General features: G+C 45.9%; 1 protein-coding gene across 3 annotated transcripts in view; it reads left to right on the top strand.

Annotated features, from left to right (window-relative positions):
- Positions 1 to 391: 391 nt before the first annotated feature.
- PIK3R1 (phosphoinositide-3-kinase regulatory subunit 1) overlaps positions 392 to 27,670 on the top strand; it is an 82,724-nt gene continuing 55,445 nt past the window's right edge. The window contains exons 1-2 of one of the 3 annotated variants that reach the window (XM_055331414.1): positions 392 to 568; positions 10,335 to 11,057. In XM_055331414.1, coding sequence (XP_055187389.1) covers positions 10,721 to 11,057 — 337 coding nt within the window. In that variant the 5' untranslated portion in view covers positions 392 to 568; positions 10,335 to 10,720. Of the gene's footprint in view, positions 569 to 1,708; positions 2,016 to 10,334; positions 11,058 to 27,670 lie in introns of those variants that run through there. The other 2 variants (XM_055331416.1, XM_055331415.1) reach the window with 2 other exon arrangements.

Genomic DNA, 27,670 nt, shown 5'->3' with positions numbered 1-27,670 from the left:
GACACGCCGGCCGCGGCCGTGGGGCGGGCGAGCGCGGAGCACGGCGCTCCCGGCGGAGGCAGCGCGCGGCCCGGGTGCCCGGGGCATCCCCGCGGCGGGGGGGGGGGGGGGGCGGGGGGCGGAAGGCCGGCGGGGCGGGCGGCAGGAAGGGTCGGCGGCGCCCGAGCTCCGCCCCTCCGGCCGCCAGCCCGCGGGCCCGCACGGTGAGTGGCAGCGGCCGGGGGGCGGTGCCAGCGGAGGGGGCGGGACCGCGCGCGCTGATTGGCGGCGGGGCGGGGGCGGGGCCGGCGGCGGGGCGGGGCCGGCAGCGGGGCGGGGCCGGGGACGGGCCGGGGGCGGGGCGGGCCGCGGGCGCTGGAGCTGCGGGCGGACGGGCGGGCGGCTCGGGCGGCTGCAGCGGAGTCGGAGGAGGCGGCGGGCGCGGCGAGGGCGGCGGGCTAGCGGATCGGAGGCGCCGCGCTCGGACCGGGGACGGCGGGCGGGTCGGGGCCGGGTCAGAGGCGCGTCGGAGGCCGCCGCCGCTGCAGCCCGGGCCCCCGCGGAGGAAGGAAGCCGGCCGGCGGGGGAGGTAGGCGGCGGCGGCGGGTCCGGGTGTGTGTGCGCCCGGGAGGGGGAGGCCGTGCGTGCGCGCGGCGGCGGCCGCTCTCTTCCTGTCACCAGCCGCCGCCGCTGCAGAGCCGAGCCGGGAGGGAAGCGGGCCGCCGGCCTCACGGGTTCGCGGCCCGGCCCTGCGTGCTCCGGCCGCCCCCGAGCTCCCGAGTCCCGGGCCCTGTTCGGCGCTGGCCCTGCACGCCCCCGGGCTCCGAGCGCCCCGAGTTGCGGGCGCTGCGGCGCCCGTCCGCACCCCTCCGCTCCCGCGCACTTGGGAGGATCCTTACGGTCGCCGGCTGCGGTTTTCCGGGGTCCTTCACCGAGGAGAGCGCGCAGCCCGTTGCCCTGGAGTTAGCGGCGGGAGCGGAGCCTTCCCCGCGTCCTCCGGCTGCAGCGGGGTCGCTGCCCGGGCCCTTCCGCGGGGCGGGCGGGGCGGCGGGGGTCCCCGGAGCTCGCCCCGAGCCCCCGCCCTCCGGAGCTGCCGGCCTCGTCTTCCGGGGTGGGGGAAGTGCGCCTCGGGGCGTCTGGGCCGGCCTGGCTTGGGCCGGTCGCGGGAGGCTCACATCGAGCGGGGTCCTCGGAACTGCCCGGAAATCCAGCTCTCGGGCGCGCGGGGCGAGCCTGGAGGGAGCTGCCCGGCGCCCTGGAGCCGGCCGGGGAGGGCCGGGCCGTCGTGGGGGACCGTCGGGCCACTCAGCCTGGGCACTCGGTCCCCCAGGGCAGGAGGTGCCCCGCAGATTCCAGGACAAAGAGCCCCGGGGAGCCCAGGCCGGCCGCTCCGCACGGACCCACGGGTCCCCGGGATCCACACGCCGGTGGCCGGAATTCCAGCCCGAAATGCGAGGTGGGAGTGGAAGGGCTGTCACACGAGTGCACAGCGCGTGTGAGCTGGACCTGGGGGACAGTCTTCGGCTTCCCTGAGTGCTATTAATATCAAAAAGGTCTCCCTTCCACCCGTTAATCCCCGGTGGAGCAGCAGCACCGTTGGTGGTTTGAGTTTACTCTTCATCTGGGGGCTTTGGAAGCGACACGTTGGGTTTGTTTGCTTGGTTGGTTTTTTTTTTTTTTTTTTTTTTTTTTTTGGTATTTTTTCTATTTTCTTTTTCTGTCCCGTTCCTCTCCTCTTTGTCATTCAGTGCGAAGTAGGACTGGATAAAGCAGTTCCGGGTTTTGAGTGCAGCAGAAGACTGTCATTTCAGTGTAATGAAGGTTCAAGTTTTTAGTTATGAGGCGGGACATTCGCCAAGCTTATTGACCCGGGCTTTTATGTTGGATTCTATTTTAATGTTTCATTAGCTTTGGGTCGCGTTTTGCAACTTTAAAGACGGGTAGAGAAGATGGGAGAAGACGGGAGAAGACAAGTTCATTTCTAAGGCATGCTGTCACAGTAATGGATCTTCAAGGTGGGAATCATTGGGAATTTGGTGAGTTCTCCCCAGAAGGCCACAGATGGGTTTTTATCTTTAAAAAAAGAACCTCCTCCCCATATGGGTTTTGATAGGTTACACTGTTCTAGAAATAAAACACCTAAAAATCAGTAGAGGGCAGTTTTTTAGAAACAGAAGTTGCCTACACTTGGGGGAGCAAGTGTTTTTGGTTGTTACAAAGAAAATACCCTACGATTAGTTTGAGGGGCGGGGGTGGTGTCCCTCAGAAGTTTGAGGTGTGTTTGGTTCAGAATCAAGCTTTTTTACTGGAAAGGTCAGTAGAGGAAACTACCTGCTTTGCAGAATTGTTGGGTTGTGTCACTGCTGGCCTCTTCAGCTTTTATATGCCAGTTGCAGGTAGGTCGTAGATAGTGATAATTTTTTTCATGACAATGTGTATAGGTTTTTCGGTGATTGGAAGGAAGATACCTGTATATCATATTGGCTTTCCAAGTGTGACGTGCTTTTGCTTTTTAACTTCCATCTTGATTTGGAACCTGTTCTTGTCAGTTGCATAACAGAACTCTAGTGTACACATGTCTATCTGCTCTTTTATCTGCTTTTGTAAAATGATGTTATCACTGTGTCTTCACATCTGTGATGCTGATAGTGTGAAGAAGCACTTCACTTCCCATCAATTAATTGTCTTAACCATTTTTCGAAATTTATTTATTAAGATCAGGAAATTCCCATAGCATAAAGTTACTTTTGGGGGACAGAAGTGGTACAGATACGTTATAGTGAATACATATTCTGGTTTGGTAGTGGTGCCTTGTAGTATGTGTGCATTTATCTCCTGGAAATGCCGAGTTTTGAAGAGTTTTGTATCTTAAATGCAAACATACACCAGCTGCCCAAAACTCGTGTTATTAAAAGTGATCATACGTGCAATTACACTTTTCCACGAATTCCGTGTAATTTTAAAGGTACCGTGTTGGTTAGAATGTCCTTTTTTTTTTTCTTAGGTAGTTCAGGGATCAGGTTCTAAAAAGATATCCACTCTGAAAGATTGTCCACTTGCTCATTAAAACAGGGACAATTTCAGTTCACCTTTTGTTGTGTTTGCATTTTGTGATCTCCAGAATGCATTGTATTTAATAAAGAGATGATGAATGAGCATATTTAAAGAAACTGATTTTATGGTCAGGTATGTGATAAAAAGCTGAGATAATAGTTGCATTTGTGGTTTTGTTTTTAATTCTCTCACCTGTGGGCACACACCATGCAGAAGAAAATGGAAAGTGCTTTTCTCTGTACGTTACACGTTTTAGACAGGCTCCCCACAGATCTGTTTGGAAGGGCACAGGGATTTGCCAGTGAACTCAAGAGAATGGAGCCTCTTAGTGAAGCTCTCAGAAAATGAGGTTACTTATCAGTGGAAGGAATGGCTTATCAATTCAGTTTTTTACCTTAGAAGGCACAAGATAAATTATATAAATTTTTAATCAGAAACTTGGGTTGTAAGTAATTTTTAAAATATTCATATTATTTATTGCTTTTTTTGTCTGGCTCCTCCACCTACATCAGTGTGATTTCTTGCTGTGCCTCAGCCATCTCTCTTACTGGAATTTTTTTGCCTAGAAGAATGGCGATTAAAGGCCATTTCACATGCATTATGCCAAATGAGCTGAAAAATAGGCGACATAATTACTCATAAACTTGTCTGGCTTATGTTAGTTTTTTTTTTTTTTTCTTTCCCCATGTATACAATGAGCATAGCATAGTTTTTGCTGAAAAAAAAAAATCCTGCTATAAAAACATCTTTGGAGATTTTACCCTCCCAGCATTGTTTTCCTTAAAGTAAACCAAATACATTCCCACAGGCACCGGTAGTCAAAATAGGTTCTGGTTAAGGATCACCCCCAGAGAGTACTGGCCAAAGTGTGAGGAGACTCCCCCAGGGTTCAAGAGTGAGTTAATAAAGGGAGGTGCCTGTGCAGGCAAGCCTTGCCCCTCCCCTTCCTGGCTGGACCTCAGGGTTCAGACCCTGAACCCAGTGCCCTGCAGGAGCTAGGGCTGAAACCTCAGGCGGCAGCTACCTTTAGTCCCTGGAGGACCTTTTCTTTCCTCTTTGAGGGCAGCTAGGGAGCAGCCACCTAACCCTGTTGAAGAGCAGCATTGGCCCCTCCCCTGTCTCCTTTGCCCTGACCTCTCTGGAGCCACCCCTCTCCCTGGGGCTCTGAGACAACTAGGTGGGCAAAGTCCACAGGCAGCCTTTTTTTGTCTCTCTTTATTCTGAAAAAGGAGTTAAAGGGACAGCCGAGAGTTTTATTTGGGGCTAACTTGAGGATTCCTTTACAAGAATTTGCAAGCTTTTAGAAGCAGTGCAAAAAAAAAAAAAATTCCTAGCAAATATTTCTGTTTCAAATATGAATTATATAAATGGCAGTAAGAGATGCTGGATACTAGTAGTGACGACAGTAGTAATGGTGGCAGTAATGACACAGCTGTGTGACATAAAGCAGATTGTTTAACTTTTCTGTGCTTGTTTCCTCATCTGCAGAATGGGGATGGTCATTGTAGTAAGGGTTCATTGAGTCCATCTGTGCAAAACTCCTAAGAGCTGCGGCTGGCCCCTAGTAAACACTGTGGTAGTGTTAATTATATTAAGCTCTAATTATCAAGCACAGAGCTAAGTACTTTACATACGCAATTTCATATAATCTTCCTAGTAACCCTGGGAGTTGTAGGTTTGCTTATTGTGTGTTTCACAAATGATAAAATTGTGCCACGGAGAGATCTCAGTAACGTGCCCAAGGTTAAAAATCCCGACAGGGATGGGGATGGCTGCCTGCATCTGAACCTCAGTGCTTACACTAATCTTCTCATTACTTTAGGGTTGATCTAACTTTGCTCTAACTTGGATTTTTATGATGTCCAGGACACTGTATTTGAAAGGTGAAGGGATTTTTATTTTTAAAATATTTTATTTATTTGAGAGAGAGAGAGCATGAGCAAGAGGAGGGGCAGAGAAAGCAGCAGACTCCCTGCTGAGCTAGGAGCCCAACGTGGGCTCCATCCCAGGATCCTGGTATCAGGACCTGAGCCGAAGGCAGATGCTGAACCCACTGAGCCCCGCAGGTGCCCCAGAAAGGTGAAGAGATTTTTCAATGATGGTTTGGTTCTTTAGGACTCTGAATTTAGGCTGAGAGCCTGCCCTGGACTCAGAGCTAGCCTAGGGAGGATGGAGAAGTAGAATGTAGGCAAGTGTGGGTTAGGACCCAGGAAGCCTCCATGGTTTTTGCAGCTGAGATGTAGACCCAGTGTGTGCTGGGACCCAGTACCAAGCTGCTCATTTAATCACAGGAATAGGGATCCCTGGGTGGCGCAGCCGTTTAGCGCCTGCCTTTGGCCCAGGGCGCGATCCTGGAGACCCGGGATCGAATCCCACTTCGGGCTCCCGGTGCATGGAGCCTGCTTCTCTCTCTCTCTCTCTCTCTCTCTCTCTCTCTCTCTCTGTGACTATCATAAATAAATACAAATTAAAAAAAAAACTTTAATCACAGGAATAGAATCGTATGCTTGGAGCGAATTCCTGATTGATTTAAAGTGATTTAAAAATATCCTGTATTCCTGTCTCCCCACCAAGTTTGCTAAATCCTTGTCCTTTGTAAAAGGAGAATGAGTAAGTTAGCAAAGTCAGAGGACTTTTCAAAGAATTTGGTTTGGTTCTTTGCCAGAATGCCTGCGGGTTAGAGGGTTCAATTGAAAATTCACATCCAGGCCCTTGTATGCTAAGAAGTCACGGGTTGCTGATTGTCAGGCATCAAATACAACTTTATTCTGAGGAACAAAATAAGAATGGCACAGTATCTTCTCAAAGAGAGAAAATATACATTGATTAGTGGTGTGGCAGGCAGGCAGCCTTTAAAGGGATTGAAAGACTAGAATACAGTAATTACCCTTAAAGAAATTTCTAACTGTTGCATGTGATGTTATGTAAGAGTAAGTTAGTTTTTGTTTATAAGATTCCTTTATCTCTTTTGTTACAATAACTTACATATGCACCAGCTTGGCTCCTAGATCCTAAAATCCGCATTGCTTATTTGAAAACAGTGAATGATGGACGGGTGGGTATTAGCCACACACAAAACCCTTACTATGTTTTTTTTTTTTTTTTTTTTAACCCTTACTATGTTAACAATTATGTTGGAGCTAGGTGGAAGTACTTCCTTGGACCCGTAAATGTAGCCAAAGAGATTGGAGGCATAGTGTTGTGAATCTGGGCCACATATATCCTGTGGACCTCGGTAGTTCAGGCTCCTGATTGATCCTGGGAGGGTTACGTTGCCCAGGGACTGGCAGTGTCTGAGGCTGCTGAGCCTTCTGCAGTCCTGGGGAGAACTTGAAGGTGAGAGGAAAAAAAAAAGGGAATTGGCCAGTTGTCTAGATGTGATAATTCTTGTGACTGAATTAATGCTTCGCATATTCCCCTGTGGAGGAGCTGAGCTGTTAGGAACCGTGCAGTCGGGGTCTGGGATATCGGGAGGGGGACCTAAATGCCAGGAGGAGTACAGGTGGCAGAAAGCTTCAGCTCAGAGAGCAGAAGTGGGCAGGATTCCAGAAGTGGGCAGCCTTCCAGAAGTGATGTGCCCAGTATCCTCTCATTCACTAGTTTATAGACTTCGTTGGCAAGGAGGCGCTTTACTGAAGTCTCTTTGAAAGAAAAATTTGCATTGTCCAAGATACTGGGCCCTGAACTCGATGGAACTGCTGCCAAGTTGTGGTGGCTTTTTTTGGGCAGGTGTGTTTGTAAAAGAGCCACAAACACTACCAGGCCACCCTTACAGAGAGTAAATAAAAATCAGACATTTAGGGTTAAGCTGAGGGGTCAGAAGGTGCAGGCGAAAGTACCTGCATCATGGACACCGAGGACCTACCTGGGCTGTCCTTGGTCATCAAAGCAAGGTGAATTTGGGTGGTAGATTCTGGTGGTGGCGAAAGCGGTGGCCTTGGAACCCGACTTCTTGAATGAGAATTGTGATTCCACCTCTCCATTGCTGAGTTTAGTGATCATGGCCAAGGTACTAAATTCTCTGCACCTCAGTTTCCTCCTGTGCGAGGTGAGAATGCTGGTAGCGCTGCCTCAGGGCTCTGCTGAGTATTGAACTTGCTGATACGCATGCAGTTCCTAGCATGCAGTTCCTAACCCGCAGTAGGTGCTAATGGTTTAGGGGTTAATACGCAGGGCTCCCACCACGCGTTAGATGAGGATTGAATAGATGAGCACATGCGGCGCTTCCACGATGACCACAGTGGAGGGGACAGTCATCGAGATGGGCATGTGCCTGCCTCTTCCCTGGCCAAGGCCTCTCTGCACTTTGCCACGGGACACTGTGCAGTCGCTGCCCAGATGACTAGTCAGTTCTCCATTCTCTTACAAGGTTGCTCTCCAACCACTTAGTTGGCACTGACTTTTGGCCAACCTTGAATTGTTTTGATTGATCTTCCGGGCCTTGACATCGTGGAGTCCCAGAAGACGGGAATGGTGTGTTCTTACAATCCTAGCATCGTAGAAGATGAGGGCTTTTGTTGATTTGGGGTTTTTTGGTTTTTTATTGTTTGTTTTTTAAAATCAGATGCAGGCCCAGAATTCTGTATGGGATTCCTCTCACACAGAAAGTAAGGTTCTCCTTTTAAAAACAGTGAGGGGTAGGAATTCATAATCACGTAGGTCTCTGGCATCTGGGTTGGGGATTGCTACCCTCCGTCATTGGGCTCCTCGTGGAGTCTTTTTTTTTTTGGGGGGGGGGGGCACAGGTTTAGCCTCAGGCTGACATCCACACAGTTTTCAGGTTTGTAAAACCTGGACCAGATGTGGGGCCTCTCCTTAGTGTAGTGCCCCCTGTTTAGGAACATGCACATCTGCACAGGTGTGCTGTGATCAGGGGCCCAGTGGTTGCTGAGGGCCATGTAGGGGAGAGAGTAATTATGAGAGAGAGACAGGGAGGGGGAGGAGGAGGATATAATAACTCTCCATTCTGTTAAGAATCTCACCAAACTGGCCCACTGGGTTGTTGAAATAGAACAAGCCATAGGCAGCAGCTGGTGGAAAGATCTATCCAACCTACTAGTTGAGGATTTTTTTTTCCCCCAAAAAAGACCTACATTGCCAGGAAAAGCTAACAAAAATTTCAAGGCAGATTTGGAGGAATTAAATTATTCTTAGGCATGTTGCCTGGTTTCCAGGCATTTAGGGATATGTAAATGTTCATGTTCTTCAGAGTTCTGTGTCTCATTTGTACAGAGTACATTAGTACTAAAAATGAGATTTGCTAGTTCTACATTTTTTGTGTGAATTTCTGCAGTGGATGTTTGATTCAGGATCCATCAAAAGGAGAAGTTGTCTTCAAACATAATATAGTTTATTTTTCTAATACACCCTGCTGGTTGCTTTAGGTTTTGTTTTGTTTTCCATTTAATCTGATGATGAAATACAAATAGAATACTATCTCAAATTAATATTCTTACTACTCAGAAGTTTCCAATGTTTGTTTTTGCTTCTTTTAATACTAACTCTCCTAGGAGTGTCATTGGACTCCCACAGAGAGGCTCTAACCACGTACAGTTCGGTACTTGACACTTCTGAGTGCCAATGTCACTAGATGTGGGTTGGATTTTGTGCATTAAGATGCATATACCGACAAGTTCCTAGAATACTAAACTGGGTGGCTCAGCGGTTGAGCACCTGCCTACAGCCCGGGGTGTGATCCTGGAGTCCCGGGATCGAGTCCCTCATCAGGCTCCCTGCAGGGAGCCTGCATCTCCCTGTGCTTGTGTCTCTGCCTCTCTCTCTCTCTGTCTCATGAATAAATAAATCCTAAAAAATAAAACCTAGGAAGCTCCCTTTGATGCAGCGCACTGATTGTATGTGGCCGTCGTTTATTGCTTCACTGCTGGGCTAGCTTAACTGGACCTTTTAAGTTGCTTTTACTCTCTACAATAAACCTAGGGTTGAGAAATGACCGGAGTGCAAAGCGTGTACATGTACACCCTGTTCTGTTGGCAGGCCACGTGCTTACTTGCTCTCTAGTGAGTCTTTAATTCCTCTGTTAAAAAAAAAAAAAAAAAGCAAAAACTTGCCCTACTTGTTTCCCCCCACACCAGGGCTATCTTTCCAGGGTGATCTGCAGCAACCATTTCTACTTCCTCTTCAGTTCCTTGACTCCTTCAGTTCTAGAGACTGTCCTCACTCACCTCTAGCCCAGGGTATGCTGGTGAGGATACTGTGGTGGGCAGGGCCCCGGGTCACCTAGCCTTGCCTCAGTTTCCCCCTGCTGGAGGTCCCTTGCAGGATTTAGTCCTAGGGATCGCCTTTCACCACCAGACTCGTCTTGTCTTACCCATTGTTCCCAAACATAGTGTGTCTCCAGACCTTCCCTTGGCTTTTGAGGTTGCATTCAGGGAACCCACCCCCCTCCGTGTTTGAGCCTTGAGCTGTCCTTGCACCAGCAGTGTTTCTTCCCTGTGAGTGCCCCCTCCACACTGGCAGTTGCATGGCCTGCCTGCCCTCAAGCCTCCCCAGGTCAGCTCCGGGTTGGCTTTTTGCACCTGTTGACTGGCGTGAGCAGCAGCATGCACACTCATGCGATCCCTGTGCTGTCTGTCGTTCCGTCCGTGCCCTTCCATACCCCGTGCTGCGGCCTCCTGTGCCAGGGCAGCGTCCGTGGCTCTCCTGCCCCCCAGTTCCTACCCCCCTCCCCCCCCTTCACGGTGGTTGCACTCTGATTCCTCAGGCGCGTCTGTGATGTCATTGCTCCTCTTTCTCGAAGCATGTTCGGCGGCTGAGTTGGCCCAGTGCTCCCGGGCCCCGAGCGGCAGGTGGCGGGTCACACAACCCCTGCCCGTCTTTCTCCCCTGGATCTAGGTTCCCTCTTTGGCTTCCGATGCTTGGGACTGCGTGTGCTAGCTCTTCCCAGAACGTGGCATCTGCTTAGTCACCTCGGCCCCTGAGGTCGTGCCGCACATTCCGCTCCGTGTTCAGATCCCGCGGCTGGACGCGGCTCCTCCTGCCTCGGAACCCAGCAGCGATCCGGCCCGGTCTCTGCTGTTTGCCTGGTGTTTCTGGTCCCCTGTGGACCATCCCCCTGGGGGCGCTGCCACGTGCCAGCACACCTCCGGGCCCTGCCTCACGTTCCTGGAAGGCAGGGACGCTCTTCCTGAACCCTGTGTGTATATCGTGTTGAGCAATAGCGCGCTGGCCCGCACGTGGATGCCAAATTGATTAAATACTTGTTGAATGGAAATAGAAATTCAGATTCACACAGATGGCAGAGTGTGATGTTCATTCATAAGTCTTGTTTTTCCTTTTGCTAGGTGAAGCTCGCGTGTGGAGTGACACAGTACAAATCAGACGCCAGATGGACAGTGTGACAAAAACGTCAGAAAGGATTGGGCCTCGCTGCGAGAATCAGCCTGGAGGCCAAGTGTTGACAAGCTGCTGAAAAGGAAGCCAGTGGGAGAACTGTGGGCTGCAGAGGAAGTGGACCCCGTCTTCAGTCACACCATTGATGGAGGACAGATGGACAGCCGGACATCCAGTCATCTCTCCTCTTAAACCTTTGGAGAGCTGTCCTCTGTCCTCTACTGGACACATATTACGAGTCTTAACATCCTCTCTGAATTCACTTTCCATAGAAACGTAAGACTAGACTTGAGTGTGTGACCAGACTCTTGAGTTGCATGGTCGCAGGTTCGCAGACATGAGTGCCGAGGGCTACCAGTACCGGGCGCTGTACGATTACAAGAAGGAGCGAGAGGAAGATATTGACCTGCACTTGGGTGACGTCTTGACTGTGAATAAAGGGTCCTTAGTAGCTCTTGGATTCAGTGACGGACAGGAAGCCAGGCCTGAGGAGATTGGCTGGTTAAATGGTTATAATGAAACGACGGGGGAAAGAGGGGACTTTCCGGGAACTTATGTTGAATATATTGGAAGGAAGAAAATCTCCCCTCCCACACCAAAGCCCCGACCCCCTCGACCCCTTCCTGTGGCACCAGGTTCTTCGAAAGCTGAAGCAGACAGTGAGCAACAGCAAGGTCAGTATTAGCGAATGATTGCTTTGTGACCTCTGTGTGTGTGTGGGGGGGGGGGCTGTTTTTTTTTTTTTTTTTTTTTTTTTTTTTTTAAAGCCTGAGATTTGCGTCGGGCTGTAGTGCTCTGTGAAGAATTCATTTTGGCCACTTTATCTGAATTTATGTATGGTATACAAAAGCTTGATCAATCATGACAAGACTAGAAGTTTGTGTTTGTGGGGTAGAGAGTTGTAAGACGAGGAAGATGGTGTATGAGAACTTGCTTCGTGGGCGCCTTTAAACCCTGTTATTATTCTTGCCATGGAGTTAAACATTTACTACATTCTTCCTCTTGCAACAGGCATTAATATATTTAAATAATCACTTGGGGGAAAGTAGAGGGTAAGTCTAATGTTCATATATTTCACATTAATTTGATTTGTATGGGAAAATGTAAGAGCCATAAAGTGACCACAGGACTCCACAGAGGAGAAAGCATTGTTTTTATAACCTGGTATCTCCTTCTTGGTTTCCTCTCCAGAAACACGGTGGCTGAAGCTGACACCTAATCCTGTGCTCAGCATAGATGGGGAGACAGTTCTCTTCCTTCATGGGCAGTGTGATTCGTAGCATTATTGCCTCTAGTGTGTTTGGCCTTCGTGAGAAAAGAAAAAAAAAATAGACTGATTGTTTTTCTTAAATGGAAACCACCTTGATTGAAAACCTTCTCCTGGTTTTTTATTGGAGCTGGTCCATGCTTGAGCTTTGTGCACAGCTGGTCGTTTAAGGTTTTTCTGCTGTTCAGTTTCCCACAGAGACAAGACCTTTGCTCAGCTTTGCTGTTATGACCTTTGTTAAAATGCTCATTTCCTCATTAGTACATTTCAGGCTTTCTTTTGTCTTACTTAATTTTTTTTCCCCCTCAGGCTAAGAAAGGTTTGGAAAGGTAGGTTTAAAACAGGTGGGCCCGGCTGCTGTGGTTGCACATTAAGTACAACCTGCCTATGGCATTACAGCGTATTTCTGGAAGGGATTCTGATACTATTATGCCTTCTTAAATGTTGGCTTATTCTAGCACATGGAGTGAAGTGACGTGAGAATAACAGAGCAGAATGCAAGGATAAATATCTGCCTTTTGGCACTGAGTAATAATACGATAGCCAATATTTTGTAGAAGTCAAGTGTTCCTGCCTAGAGACACCTGAAGGGATGTGCTCTTTCCTCCCTGCCCGACCCTGAGGGGTACTTGTTTGATGAACATTATACTGTTACTTTATAAGTAATGTCCAAAAAATGTCTTTTGCTCTATAGCTGAAAAGCAAAAGTTACTTTTTCTTTGCAAGTTTAAGTCAGAAAAGCTTGACCACTTACGTATGTGTAGTTCTGCAAACCATTGCATTGCACCGAGCAGATGGAAAGTGGATACGTTCTTGTTTTTTTTTTCCCCACCAAACTACATATTTTTAATTTGGCTGTTTTATTTTTCAAGTTAAAAGCAAAACACTAAAGTAGGCTAATTCAAAAGGCAAAATTACTTAATTTGTCCCAGAATACAGAAGATCACAGAATCCTACAGGTATCTGTGTTGGATTAGAAAAGATTAGTTAAAACGTGGAAAAAAGGGGGTATCTTGTCAAGATTAGTGACACAGAGATTGGGAAAAAATAGTTTCTAAGCAAAATTGCATTTGATAACTACTATTAGGTGTAACTCTCATTATAAGCAAAAGGATTTTTCTCTTTTTTCCGTCCTAACCTATTTTACAGTGTTTTTTTTCTCATGTGATATGGTGACATTTGAGATTTTTCACAGCCTTTTCTTTTTCCTTTGTAACACATGAAAAGGCAGAGTAATTGAAAATTTTTAGCAGAATTTAGGAAAGAAACCCATAATCATGTGTGCATTCAGGTATTAGAAAGAGTGGGCCTAAATATAAATGAGAAATTAGGAGTAACCAAAAGGCAGCATCGTCAGTATGGGCAGGTCGTGAGGGGAGTGTAGAACTGAACATTAGATTTTCTGGAAATGCTGGTCTTCCATTCTGCTTTAAGTAGAATTTGTCTGAAACGAGAATTCAGTAGCTTGTACTAAGTGCATGTCAAATCGATAAGGAAAATAGTTGTAAGGATGAATATGTTGGGACACTGGGATTCTGGTGTCTTGAGCCCACGTGGATGTTTATTTGGAGGCCTTCGCAGCGAGCAGTTGTGGGACAGCAAGAGAAGAGGGTTCTTTTCTTACCGTAACTGTATTTATTCTTCAGCACTTTTTTACTCTCCTGACTTGATTTAGCCTGTTTTTTGTGTTAGACTTTGTTACTTAGAAGGTCACCCCTGAGGCCTAAGGTCAGATGCAGGTCTCCTGTGGAGATAGTGTCAAATGGAGAGTTGGTGCTCCGCCCGCCCCCAGCGGCTGTGGGATAGATAGAGGGTGCTTACATGCCTGGGTGCCTGCGAATTGTGTGGTTCTTGGCTCCTGCTCTGCTAACCTTCTCTCTCTAAAAAGTGGTGACTGGACTCTGGCCGGAAGTGGACTGTGTGAGGGATTCCTCATGTGAGAGAAGCCTTGTTTCCTTGAATGTTCTTGGAGAGAAAGCTGTGAAGTTAAGCTCTTGAAACCCATTTGAAAATCTAAACCTTCCACCAGCACATTTTGCGTAAAGTCTCTTAGGAAGCCCGGCCTGTCCATCGAATTGCGTTTGTTCCCTGGACATTGTTGTATTTACCGGCTTCAGCGTCCTTCATTCAGTTGGCCTGGACTGCATCCCTCCCTATTTTGTGCTGGGAAGTAGTGATGAAGAATGAAATCAAGATTGAGAGAGAGCAAGCATACCGCGTCCTTCCTCCTTCCACCTCAGGGCTGTGCTCCCTTCCCCCCTCTGGGGTGGCTCTGCCTCACATCCCTCAGGCGACCTACCCTCAGCTCTGCTCCGACCTCACGGAGGAGGCTGGCCCTGCTTACCCTGTTTCACGTGGTGACCCGCCCCTCTGCGTTTGCAAAAGCATTTCTTACCTCACCTGCTGTAGAATTTACCTGATGGTTATTCTCTGTTCCCTCCGGTAGATTGTTGGCTCTGTGGCGGCGGGCTTCTTGGTGGTTCCTCTGTTATCCCAAGGATCTAGAATAGCGCAGCAGGTTCTTAGTGAAACAGAGGCTTGCTTTTGAGGTTCATCCTCTAGCTGTTACACAGCTCAGGTGACTTGAAAGGAGAGCCACGTCCTCTGGGTCCTCTGGACGTGCAGGCGCCCAAGGCGCTAGCAGCCCATCCTGTGGTTAGAAACACAGTTGTCAGAATTCGCATCATTCGCCTCTGAGGACTCTTGCAGCCTTGGCCTTGACCCTTGCATATGGTCTACAAAACTATTCTACTCCAGCGCGTAGGTTATAGGCAGTTCTGCTAGTGGGAAAGTGTGCTGAGCTGATAGTGGGTTCTCTTAGCCACGTGAGCAAAGCGATTAGAACATGTGTCAAGATGAGCGAGTGTCCTCAGGCACAGATCCTATTCCCTCACCCCTCCTTTCATCTCCCTCCCTTTGCTTGGGGGCTGAAGTTGCCACCAGGAGTGTCGCATTACACTTTCCCACAACCTAGCGAAGCCCTTCTTGACCTTCTTTGGAGAGAATGTCTGCAGTGTTCTGTACAGGTGAAGGGTGTGCAAATTGGGTGTCGCATGGTCCTTAGGGGAGCCATGCTGTGGAAAGACAATACCCTAGCTCTTTCTGCATTAGGCTCTTCAGACCCTGGAACTCCGTTCCCAAACACACAACCCCATTCATCCCTGGTCCCCGTTTCCTCTGTACGCAAAGAAGGGATGGAGGTGGAGATGTGGTCATAAAGGAATGGAAGTGTATTCCTTTCTTTCATATATAAGCCGTCCAGTGGGCTGTTGCTTGAGACCGTATTTTGTGATTCTTTAAAGTCATGCTAACGGAGAATATTTAGACTAGGGCCAAACTAGCATCTCATTACACAGACTCGTAACCATGTTAGTTTGTATGGAACACTGGAATCTGCTAACTTGAGAGAGCACGTAGGGATCCGAGTTCATACCAACCCCCTCCCCCATCCACACGCCCCTTACCAGCTCCCACCTCTGTCCAGACCCTGACAGCGAGTCCCAGATCAGCTGGTTCCACACGTAAAACATAAAGCACACATCGGATGAGGCCTGTTTTGAATTCTGATCACAATTCTTTCTGAGCAGAGAAAGAAAAGAGCCCGTAACCTGTCTTTGCTTTCAGGGTTTCTGCGGCCAAGTTATTTTTAGTTGCCACACTCCGCATTTGAGTCTCCTCCCCGGTTGTCGCTCCTCGTCTAGAAAGCAAGGCTGCAATAAATCACATACGTTGACCACACTGTGCAGTGGTCACCGAAGAGAGCGACGCGATCCCAAATCACACACCTGCGCTGATCCTCATGGTCCTAACGTATTGCTGTTGCTCAGCCGTATAGTGCCTTGGAAGTACTTTGCTTCACGCATCCCTGCCTGTAGGACTTCCGTTTTGGTTGAGCTCTTGCCTGGTCATAACGGTCTTCACCTTTTGTCCGACATCAGTGAGACTTTGCTTGAAGTTGGAGGATCGTCCTGTTGAGCTCCCCTGGGTTGGTTGGGTAAGCCCACCTGCCTCGGGGTGCTCACTGCCCAGGGACAGGGGCTGAGGCTGCTTTGGTGAGAAAAGCAGGCCTGGTTAGAGGGTTTTTGAAGATAAAGGCCTCAGAGCCCTGCCATCTAACTGCCCCCCCTGGAAAAACTCATCAGAACACTAGAGATTTTTACCCAGGTGTGAAAATTTAAGCATTTGGCCTCTGTGTTTTAATATGACATGAAACGCATTTCCAAAAGATACCGTGAGTATAAACTGATAAAAGAGAGTAGGCCTGGTGAAAACAAATGTGATAATTATTTTTGATAAGATCAGATGAGCTTAACCACTTCTCTTAGGATCCCAGAATGTGTTACTCATGTATTAAGCCACGTGTTATAATATAGTTCTTCTGCTCAAGTACCTGCAGTTTTATTCTTTTTTTTCCATTTCTCATCTTTTTACTAAATTCTTGATTTTTTAAGACTTTTTTTTCCTGTGAATTTCAAGTTTATTTTATCTTCCCAGAAATGTGAAGAGCAAAGAAAGTGACGCTAACAATTTGCATGTCCTTGGTTTACTTGAGAAGGAAATTGATGGAGAAAAGATTCTCACTTATTTGCTGCTTTTTAGCTGAAAAGTTCTGCCCTGAGCTGGCTGGCCATGTTAGGAATTATAAACAAACCCTGAGGGAGGATAAGTAGGGAATTCCTCTTGATATCCCCAAACCGAGAGGGAGACATTCCTCCCTCCTTCCTCCAGTCTTGGTGTTTTTTTTTTTTTTTTAATTTAAATTCAGTTTGCCAACATATAACACCCAGTGCTCATCCCAACACTGAAGGTGCCCTCCTCAGTGCCCGTCACCCCGTTACCCCAAGCCCCTACCCACCTCCCCTTCTGCAACCCTTTGTTTGTTTCCCACAGAGTCTCTCATCGTTTGTCTTCCTCTCCAGTCTGTTATTTGATCAGAAGGAGTTGGGTTTTTTTCTTTCCTGGATCTGTGGTGACAGTTGAGTTCAAGGTCCCAGATAAGACCTGCCTTGAGAAAGAGTTGTCTGCTGTGTTACCGTGACCCGTGTCATTTAGAATCACAGGGCTATGGTATGGTTATATTTTCTTAGGTGAGATCTGTGTTTAGATGATTTCATTCAGGCTTCTGGCGTTAGACATTTCATTCTGTGCTTTTTTTTTCCCCCCAAAGTGGGTGTAAAGGGTCCAGCATCCATATCTGTACAGCCTAAATAAAGCCTTCACACCTCTGATTCGAACAGGAGCAGCTCGTTAAGCAGAGTGAGCCTATTTAATAGTTTCCTAGCAACCAAGCTGATGATGATGTTCTGATGAAACTTCCCTTGTCATAAAAGTAGAACTCTGTATTTCGAAAATGTTTCTTACTTTAGTTGTCAGTAGATTCTTTGATACCTTTGACGTCTGCCTTCTCTGGTTTCTAGGTGAACGCTGCTTTGTCTAAAACAGAAATTCCGATTAATGAGCACTTCTCCAGTTAAGTCAGAGTTTGAGAAAATAAACAATTGAAATTCTTAAATTCAACGACAAACGGTGCCTTACATCTGCTAAGTAGCGTCCGAAAAGGGGAGGATTTTGTACCTCTGGCAAAAAAGAATACCAAATACGTGATGCCCATTTACATATCCATGTTTTTCCTAGTAAAAGAAAACAGATGTTCGCAGTACAGCTGGCTGTTGCATATATGTGTGTCTTTGTTGCGAACAAATTTCCATGAGGAATGACATAAAATTGGTTTGAAGGCTGTAGTGGGAGAAAATAACTTGGTGTGATAGCTAGAAATGAGGAGCATAATTGCATGATGGATTATATCTAATGTTTTGAGGTCTTGGTTGATTTTATAGCATTCTGTACCAAAACAGTTCTTAGGCTTTCATTGAAACTAATCTAAATAGAGGAGGTCAGAGTGCACTAGAAATTGGCTTTATTTTCATTCCTTGGGTATAATTTCCCTAAAATGTCAAGCTTAACAAAATATTGTCAGAATACTTGATAAATGTGTTATTCTTACTTACTAATTTCTATTAACGACCACGGAATTTATTTTTACTATGAGAATCCCACGCACTCCACGTTGTTAAAATGATCTGATAAAACATAGCCTCACAATTGAAAATAAAAACAAGCAGCAGATTTTCTGTTCAGTTCTGTAGGCAGAGCTTTGTCCCAGTGGCTTTATGCCAGTTCGAGGATGGCTGTCATTTTCAGGAATACCTTTTCTGGACGCTGCATTGCTTGGAGGTGTTTGCGTTCGTCTGCTCACCTGCTTGCACTTGGTAGCATGTGCATTATGTGGTGCCCATAGGTGGTTCTAACCTGTCAACATTTCTGATGCATATTGACGTTCTGACTGTGAATTCATTACATTGTATTGTGGGAGACTGTTAATTTGATGATCAAGTTTGATAGCAAGACAGTAAAGATGTTGGTATAAGTGAAATACAGATCTCTGTGATACATTTTTTTGAGTGGGAAATTCCACTCTGCTTTGCTTCTCCTAAATTCCTTAACACCCCCCCCTTTGTTTTTTTTTTTTTTTTTACTTCCGTAACCCTTCTCATCCCAGTATTTTCGAGTTGTCAAATAGGAGACACTGTCTCTTTTGAGTTTCGACTGTATTTTTATTTTAAACTTGCTGACACTTGATCAAATAAAGATTTCTCTATTCCTACTCGTAAGAATGGTTAAGAGACAAAAATCCAGAAACCCTGAGTTGTCACTACTAGTGTTTCCCCAGCACTTCAGCCCAGAAGCCAGAAGCAGCATAAGTGGTGAAGGGATTTAGGTAGAAAAACAAGCGAGGACGGTTGGGCAGACGTGCTTGCGTGACCTCGTTGCAAGATCTGCTGTGGAGGTCGGGCTGTGAGATCAGATGGGACTGTTGCTAAGGAAAGTGCCAAATTGGTAGCTCGATTTTGCAAAACCACGTACTGTATGATCTTAAGATGCACTTCACCAGTATGAGAATTTATGCTCTCCCTCTGTTGGAGGCCGCTCCGGAATTGCTGACAGCTAAATGAGTTTGTGACTTCCAGTTTGACACATTGCGGTTCACGAGAGAATTAGGAGATGTGCGTGGAGTGCCTCCGTTGTACCACATCTGGGCGGTGTAACTAGACTTGTTGACATGATAGGAGCTCAGAGTTCCTAAGGATTTGTCTGGTGGGTGTTTTGTTGAATCCTCCAAGGTGGGTAGAGTGTGATGGTTAAAACGTTGGTCTGTTCAGGTGATGAAAGATTTATTCAGAGCTCTTCAAATTTATGTGATAGAGGTATTAGAGTACGTGCTCAAGGGGTAACACGTTAGCGTAGGCATTCCCCAAGACTGCATTGTGGGAAAGTTAGCCAGGTTTTTGGGGTGGTCATCCTCACCCTCCAGGCTTTACCCCGACAAAGGAAACTGCCCTAAGGCCCTCAGATGTACCACTGTCATTGCGAGAAAAAGTCAGCATTGGTTCCCACTTGTTGCTCGGTCTTGAAAGATTCAGTTGTCAAAATTATTTCAGGTTGTAAATAAGATAATCTATTGTGAAATCCGCATCAGACACCACTGGGTTTATTTATTTTTTATCCAATTTAAAAAAAATAACTTGTCACGTTTAAGAATGTTGCTTCTTTATCAGTGAAGGGTTCACCCGAAATACATCTTTCTATCCCTGTGTCCTAATTGTAGAAACATAGTGGAATGTTTGTATCCGTACTCTATGATTTAAAAGTATTTCACAACATCACCAACTTGCTTTTTTAGGTAGTGAGAAAGTAAATTCCCTATAGTTGAAGGAGAAAGATTGATTCAGAAAAGTTAGAGCAAGATGACTGTTTTACAGCTAAATATTATTGATCATCCACTAAGGACCAAGGAATGAGATTTAGTGAATGTGGTCAGGATATATCAAAAGTATGTAGCATGGTCTTTGTACCACACTTGTCCAGAGTTGTTTTTAAATGTTGAGGAGGCGTTTTTCAAAAAGTACCTTATATTAACAAAATAAGTGTCATCAAGGCCTTAAAATTAAAAAAAAAAAAGGACTTTGAAAATGTGCAGACTTACTGTTTGCCACACATTTTGCTAGGCCTTTCGTAGACATTTTTCATTTGATTCTTTTTTTTTCATTTGATTCTTATATCCACACTGCAGAGATTGCATTGTTATAATCATTTTCGAGATTAAGAAGCTAAAGCTCAAATGATTGTGTAAATATTTAAAAAGAAAGGGGGGGCTCCCTCGGAGAGGCATTCAGAGGGTCCGGATCCCTCCAGCAGGCAGCTGTGTGGGTCTTATTAAGCAGTCTTTTGTGAAGTTATCAGTTACTGAAGAAAGAAGATAGTTTCAGCTTTTTGGGTGGTCTTTAATTATGTGTATCTTTTAAGTTTCATTGGCTGTTACATTCGTACAACCACACAACAAATTACCTTTGTTTTACATACGACTCTCCTCTCGGCATTTTCAAGTGTCTGTTAAGTATATTAAAGGGTTGAGTTCCAAAGAGACTGACCAGGCCATGAAAGGAAGACAGTTTTGAGTACATGTGTGTATACGCGGTTTTTGTTGGGAAGAAATAAAACTTGATCAGATCCTCAGAAGCTACATACCATCGATAAATGGTTTTCCTTCCATGTCTGTTATTTTGGAAGAAGTTACTGTCTGTTTCAGATGTTTCCCTGAATTTCAGATTTTCTTCTTTCTGACTTATAACTTACATCATTTTGATTAAAACGGAGCACAGGCTGGTTATTAGCTGTTTAAAAGCCAGAAAGCTGAGGATGTCCAGCATCCGAAGTAATGCATTTTGGCAGGTAGATAGTGGCTGCTTGAAATCCCTAAGTACAAGAAATCCCAAGTTGACTCAGATGAATCTGAAGTCTTCAAGCTAGGCCTAAGGTCTGTCAGAGTTAGCAGTAAACGCCACTTTAAAGACTGGCTAAATGGCTAAATTCCTTTGAATGTCAAACTTTATTTCTCAAGAAAGTCAGTCACCGCCAAGTTTATAACATAAACATTGTGTTTCTGTTTCCAGAATTCCAAGGACAAGAGGGCAGATGAGGGCACATGAAAGGCACAGGTGAATTTTATTTCTGGGTGTTTAAAAGGACGATATGACATTGCACCGGGGGGATAGTCTCTCAGAGGCGATGAGTGCCAGCAAAACCTCTTGGATTTTTTTTTTTTTTTTTTTTTTTTTTTTTGGCTTATGCTCTTTTTCCCCTTGAAACATTTGAAAGTTTCCTGACTTAAAAAAAAAGGCCTCTGCCCGGTGATCCTGACACCACCTCTTGAGACTTCTCCCTAGAGTTCCTATGAAGGCAGAAAAAAAGCACTTCATATTCTCAAGAGTTAGGAAAGCGAGAACTAGCAGGGAAAGTACAGTAAACTACATGGAGCTGGGTTTACAAACCCAGAGGACGTTCTGAGCACCTCTTAATAGGGGAGGCTCCCTGGCTCTCCGTCCGTAATTCAGAAGGAGCCTAGGCAGCTGTCCCCAGAATGCCCTTCCCTTCCTCTTTCTGATCTCCCCCAGTGGTGCTTTTTTATTCAGTGGAAGATCATAACTCAGAAAATAACCAGGCAGGGCTGAGATGGTGGGACAGGGGCTGATCCTCTTACATCCTGAGAATCTTCCTTCGTAAAAGTAAAGTGTTGGAGGTGGGGAAGGGTTCGAAAGACATCTGTTGACTGAGGGTTTGAATTCTGCACCATTCAGGGCCTCAGAAAGCCAGCCGGTGAAGGCAGAAGGAAGTTTCCTTCTAGGCTAGTGGAACTACACTGGAATGAAAACCACATGGGGAACTGGGCTGGGAGCTCTTCATCCTCACTGGCCAGCCAACTCTAGGTTGGAAGCCAGCACCTGGTGGATCAGGGGTAGCTCCGAGCAAACACCAGGTCTGGGTAGATTTCTCCTTGCTGAGTGATCACTAAACAGGAAAAGTACAGCTGAGCCTGCTGAACGGCATTGCTCCATAAAGGAAGGGCTGGGGTGGGGGGGTGGGGGGGAGATCAAATAGAAGATTCGAAGGAAGACCAGACCTCCAACAGTGATTTATTACTTCGAAATGACACGGCCCTAATGAAAGAGGAGCAGAAAGCAGTTAAATGTTCGTGAGTTGAAAAACTGATAGGATAGGATGAAATGGGAGTGGAACTGTAAAAAGAGTGATTGCAAAGGAATTAAAATTGCAATAGCACCTTAAAATCAATTTGAGAGACAGTAAGGAGTAGAGTTAACACAGCTAAAAATAAAATTAGTGTTGTGAACAAGCAATGTAGATAACTCTTCCAAACTCCAAAGAAAAAGAAAAATAAGGGAGAAAGATGATAGATACATAGAAAGAAGATCTTAACATGAGAATTGTTAAGTGCTAGTAAACAGGAAATCCTATCAAGTGAAAAAGAGCAACATAATAAAAATAACCTTGCATGCGTGTGTGCACAGTGTGCACATTTGAATGTGTCCTCCACCTCGTTCATAGGAACGATTGGAAAGCCAGCTCTAGGTATGTGAGTATGTGGGGGAAAGTTTTAAAGTATAAAAATATCATTAAAGCATCTAGTCATAATACCTAGTTAAGTACGAAGGAACAAAATTCAGGCTTCCTCCTCTTTTGTAGCAGTAAATGCCAAAAAGATAGTAGCAGAGTTTTGAGGAGAAAAGATGGTGACTTGAGAACTCAGGGTCCTGCTTCCTTATATTTGTTTTTTTTTTCTTTTTTTAAAAATATTATTTATTTATTTATTCATAAGAGACACACACACACACAGAGAGGCAGAGACACAGGCAGAGGGAGAAGCAGGCTTCATGCAGGGAGCCCGACACCTGCTTCTGTACATTTCACATGGAGAGGCAGGTGAGAGATACCCTCTGATATCAGCAGGAGCTCAGAAAGAGAGATTAAACTTCCCATGTCACGTGGGAAAACTTAAACACTGCTTCTCATTTAACCTTTGTGATGAGAAAGGCGGAGGCAGATGACCTTGAAGAATTAAAAAGAGTAAAACTCTAAGGTGTGTATTTTCCAAATACCTAGAAATAAAATGCACGTTCCAAAACACAGACTACAGAGAAAGCGTGACAGTATGATTGGTGTGGGGAAAACACCTAACCTTGGAGAACATTTTAAAGGAATACATAGTACACATAGCTGTGTAGCTGGTGTCCGTACGCAAATACAGATGTGTGGGTTTATGTCTACCTATATTTGTGTGTTCAACAAATGCTAGTTCTGGGTCAGGTGCCCTGCTAACATCTTACTACATTAACTTGTTACTTTTCATAAGAATTCTATGACACTGGCCGCCGCCTTATGCCTGTTGTAAAGGAAAAGAAGTTAAAGTTTGGTTAATTGATAGCCCAAGCTTACCCAGCTGGGGGAGGAGTTGGGATTTGACCCCAGACGATCTGCCTGTTGCCCCAGTGTGTTTAAGCAGCTGTGTCCTCCTGTGAATGGCCCTCGGGTAGGAGTGTCTGTGGACACAGCCCACCGGCCGGGAGGGCACCCCTGAGCCAAAGGCAGATGATCCCCTGGCTCACCAGTGACCTGGGATGTGGTCTGTTATTAGGCAATGAGTTCAATATCCAGATTTTTCCACTTTCAGGAAATAGACCCAAGAACAACTCGAGAGAAATGAAGCAGTGGTGTGAGTTACTCTTCCTTTTCAGCAAAAGGACCTCATCAGAACAATATGCTGGAAAGAGGTGATTAAAGTCACGTTGGAATCTCTGGGCCATAAGTGGTTAAAATAATACCCTTCAAGTTAGCACTCACAGGACTAGTGCCTCTCAGAGTGTTACACACATATATGTGATGTCACGTGTTTGTGAGATGACAGGTGTATGCATAAAACAGCATTCACACTTCAGGTTGTGCGTAAACGTGTCTGATAGCACATCATATAAAGCAGCATAGACAAGTCGTCGTAGATTTAGCGATACCAATGTACCTGTGTAATTGAGTTTGCTGATTGCACTAAAATCAGCTTTGCTAAAGGATTAAAAGCTAGTTGTAACTTGTACCCCACTAGCCATCGTCAGACGCTTGTAGTTACTTGTACCGGTTATATCGTAACTGTCATTTGTGGTCTCCTCTTCCCCATCAGGGAAACTTGAGAAACCCAGTCAGCTTTAACATTTAGAGGAAGTTTAAACATTGGAGCATAAAATTCACAGTTGTTTAGGTTGAAACTCTGTTTCCTGTCAGACCACATCTATCCAGCTCTTGTGCGATTGGGATAGTCTAACTGTGGCCTGCACTCAGGACAAGTTTCACAAGATGCACCCAGTGTTTACCCTTGTTGTCTTTGCTGGCTTCCGGAGTCTGTGCATTGGACCCTGAGCCCTCCGCCTGTCTGATGGCAGTGTGGTCAAATAAGGGAATTTGCCTAATTACATAACTATTTTACTCCCTTAACTGCTTTTGGTGAATTCCAACTTAGCTGTTACATCCTTTTAGTACTTAGTATTTTAGTATTTAGTATTTAGGATCAGCTCTAAGGGTGAAAAAACATTTTTTTTTTTTTTCTGGTGCGCATTGGGGAGGCCAGTAGTGTCAGTTATGGCCTGGCCCTGAGACTAGTTGCCTTTCATATACTCTGAAAGAGAAAGATGGGGACAGTTTTACAATGACCTTTTTTCCCAGAATACAAAAGCACTGTCCCTGCCACCTCTCAGGTAACACCCCCGCACAATCCGTTTTCTAAAGCCCGTTTGAAATACAGCCGAGGCTTTTGCTTAAGAATCTCTTGATTGAATGAATCACTAAGGGACCATCTTTTGCCGGCCTCAGGTGCTATGTGGAGTTCACATTCTGAAATGTTTAAAATTCTATATCCTAGCAAATTGTAGTTAGGAATCTCCAAATTATGTTATCTCCCATGTAATGTATCATTTGCTAAGAGAAGGAAATGGAGAAGGCCGGGAGCAATAATACTTCTACTAACCAAAGCTTAGAATGAAGGCAAAAATACTTTGCTTATAGGAGTTGGAAAGAAGAGTCCTTGACTGATTGGTTTAGCCTTTTCCCAGAAATTCATTGGACAAAATTGATATTTAATGTTTTAGGCAAAGGCACTGTAGGCTCTGATTAATCCTGTTGCCTTATTCTGAACCTTTCGTTTATAGGCATATCACTGAATTTTTTATTTGCTAAAAAGGTTGTCTTTGCATTTTTTTTTTAATACTACCCTTTTTAGTTCATTGCATCTGGTTGCTGCCTTTTTCTTTTCTTAAATACATGTAGGATGAAATGTTTTACCTCTGGAGTGAAAAGTTGGACATTTCTTCCTCATGATTCTGTGGTCTGCTGGCATGCGTTGAGCATCTGCTTTGTGCAGGGCACCATGTTGTGTGCATCACCTGCATCATCTCACTCATGGTTGTTTTCAGGTTGAGTCTCAGAGAGAGAGAAACCTGCCCAAAAGCAAACGCTAGTCAAGGGTAGAGAGCTGGGATCTGCAGGCCGACTCTGACTGCAGGGTGTGTGCCTTCCCAAGCCTGTGCTGTGTCCCACCCTCAACATGAAACAGAAGGAAAAGAACCTCTGGCAGTATTAACTTCCCCAGAGGCCACGTCATCTTAAACCCATCACTGATTCTGGAAGTGCATACTAAGTAAATATGAGGAAGAAGTGACCTCTACGTTTCAAAGACAGCCTCACAACTCTATAATCTTGGGTCATATTCAGTTGCCCTTGTCGTTATTTAAAAATCATAAAGCTCTAGGTGTTAAAAACGCTCGATTGGCTGGTGTCTTGTTTCTGTCAAGATCACGTATTTGAACCGTATATCAAACCAAACACTTCGATGAGACAGTATGTACAAAATCACCAGTGTCTTTAAAAGATTCCTTCCAACAAAGAGGGAAGACTGTATGACATACTGTGAGTTCGAGCAGTGACCATTCCATCGAGGTGAAAGTATGGCGCTATTAGACCATCCATGGTTGGCATTTGAACCTAGATTTGGACTCGTCAAAAGCAATTACAACCTAGAAGAATGTGCTTTAATTCGGTAAAAGTTTAATCTTAGAGAAGAGATGGGCCCCAACTGAGAGTATGTGAGGCTGGATATGGGTCAGACAGCTGAGCCACTCGCTGCACATGACCCCACCTTGAGTTTTGCTCAGAGAGCCCAGCAGTTTCACTTTGGTCCCTGTGGCACTCAGGAAGGCAGAAGAAAAGTCCTGAATGCTAGGTGATTCTGTTAAACCATCAGGTTGGATGTAAGATACAGGATACCCAGAAAGAGAGGCCTCCCACAGTAGGCAGGCGTGTGGATGCCTGCCCAGCCCTGGCCTCGGACGTAGAGGTAGAGGTAAGCCGTCCTGCAGGTGATTCCTCGGTAGCCCTGTTTGGGAAAACTCGCTGCTGTGAGATAGAGGTGGGCTGGGCCGATGTGATAGCCTGGGGATAACCCAGGGCTGAGCTGTGGCCAAGGATTTCTCAATCCTTGAGGCCTTGGGGTCTCTTCCTCACACCGATCGGTTTTCAGACTTACCTCCTCAGTTTCAGGGTACGCTGGGAGTGTGTCTGTGGGGAAAGCCCCTGGTTTGGGATCAGTCAAGCTTGCCAGAGAAAAATGGATCTAAACAGGAATAAAATTTGCTGACCCCGGGCTCAGAGGTCAACATTTTCATTTATGTTTTTCATGACTCATTTTAAATTACAGTGCTCTACAGATATAGAAAGAAGCCTTCCTCTTCCCACCCTCCCCCAGACACCACATAATGGAAAAAGCAAGAATTTTCTGCATAAGCGTTCCCCCCCCCCTTTTTTCTTTTCTAAACAAAAAGCCTGTCTGATGGGACTTTTTTCCTGCCAGAATTCCCACTGGTCCACTGTCGCAATTTTTGCAAAAAGACCGTGATGAAAGAGGAAGGCCCATTTTGAGGTCTTTGCCTCTGCGTTCTGTGAAACGTGCTTGCGTTTCTGTTCTTGGTATCAGAAGAATGGTTATTTTGGAACCTACCGCAGGCAAGTATGACCTGGGCTCTCTAACTTTTAAAGTCTGATTTTGATCGAAAAAAGATTGGTTAGCCGCTGTGAGGAGACACATAAAACTTTGAAAGGTTTTGATGTTTTGTTTCCTGTTGTAAAACAAAACAAAGCAAAAAAAACATGTCCTTTCTTACTAACTCTGACTGGATGAGAAGATTTTCCTCAGAGAAAATTCATCTCTGGGATGAACCATCTATGTGGAGGTCATAACCTAGACCATTTTTGAAGGGAAGTTTCAGTGGATTAAATGAGGGCGGAATTTGGGAAGCTCAGAGTTCGGTTCTATCACAGCTGTCACTGGAAACAAAACAAAACAAAACAAAACAAAAAAAACCCAACCCATTTTCGGCCTGGATCCTGGGCAGTCCCACAGTTGGTCACAGGCTTTTGTCTACACAAGTCACTGATGTCCCTTCACAGGGGAGGAGAGCGGTAGCCTGGGTCCCGCTGGGAGTTTGGATCAACAGGCCTACCTTTCTTTCCTTCTCAGATTGTTGCCTGAGGGAAATCCGTGTCAGCCACCTGTGGGCAGACACACGTGTCCAGGGCAGCCCTTTTCTGGCTGCAGAGGCAGTTGGGTGTGTTAAACAGAAGCTGCCCGGAGACCAGCTCCCAGCCCAGGGCTTTCAGAAGAGAGCAAGTGCTCAGTTAACTGAGGTGGCTCCCCGCAGAAACGGGAGTTCCTAGCTGTGGGATCCGGGTTCTGGATCATCTGCCGTTGAACAGTCACGCGGACCGGAGTGGCAGGGGCCTGTCTGATTGAAACCACGTAAATGGTTCCTTAAGCTTCATGGACAATTGAGGAACTTCAGTTTCCTTTCTTCCTCTTGTTTACTTCCTGCTCTTCTAGAATCAAGTATTCTGGTCTCTTACAATGAGAAGATTAAACAGCTATAATTTAAATTAAAGCATTAATTTGGAGAGTTCTGTGGCTGCATGGATTCTGTCTTGACTAAGATGACACGCCCGTGGATTTGACAGGTGCATATAAGCTGGAGTGTGGCGTTTCGGGGACACAGCAAAGTTCTGTGAATCGCTGAT

This window comes from Nyctereutes procyonoides, unplaced genomic scaffold, assembly GCF_905146905.1.
Source record: "Nyctereutes procyonoides isolate TBG_1078 unplaced genomic scaffold, NYPRO_anot_genome, whole genome shotgun sequence".
NCBI lineage: Eukaryota > Metazoa > Chordata > Mammalia > Carnivora > Canidae > Nyctereutes > Nyctereutes procyonoides.
The sequence above is the reverse complement of the archived record's forward strand: the minus strand, read 5'-3'. Positions and strand labels throughout refer to the sequence as shown.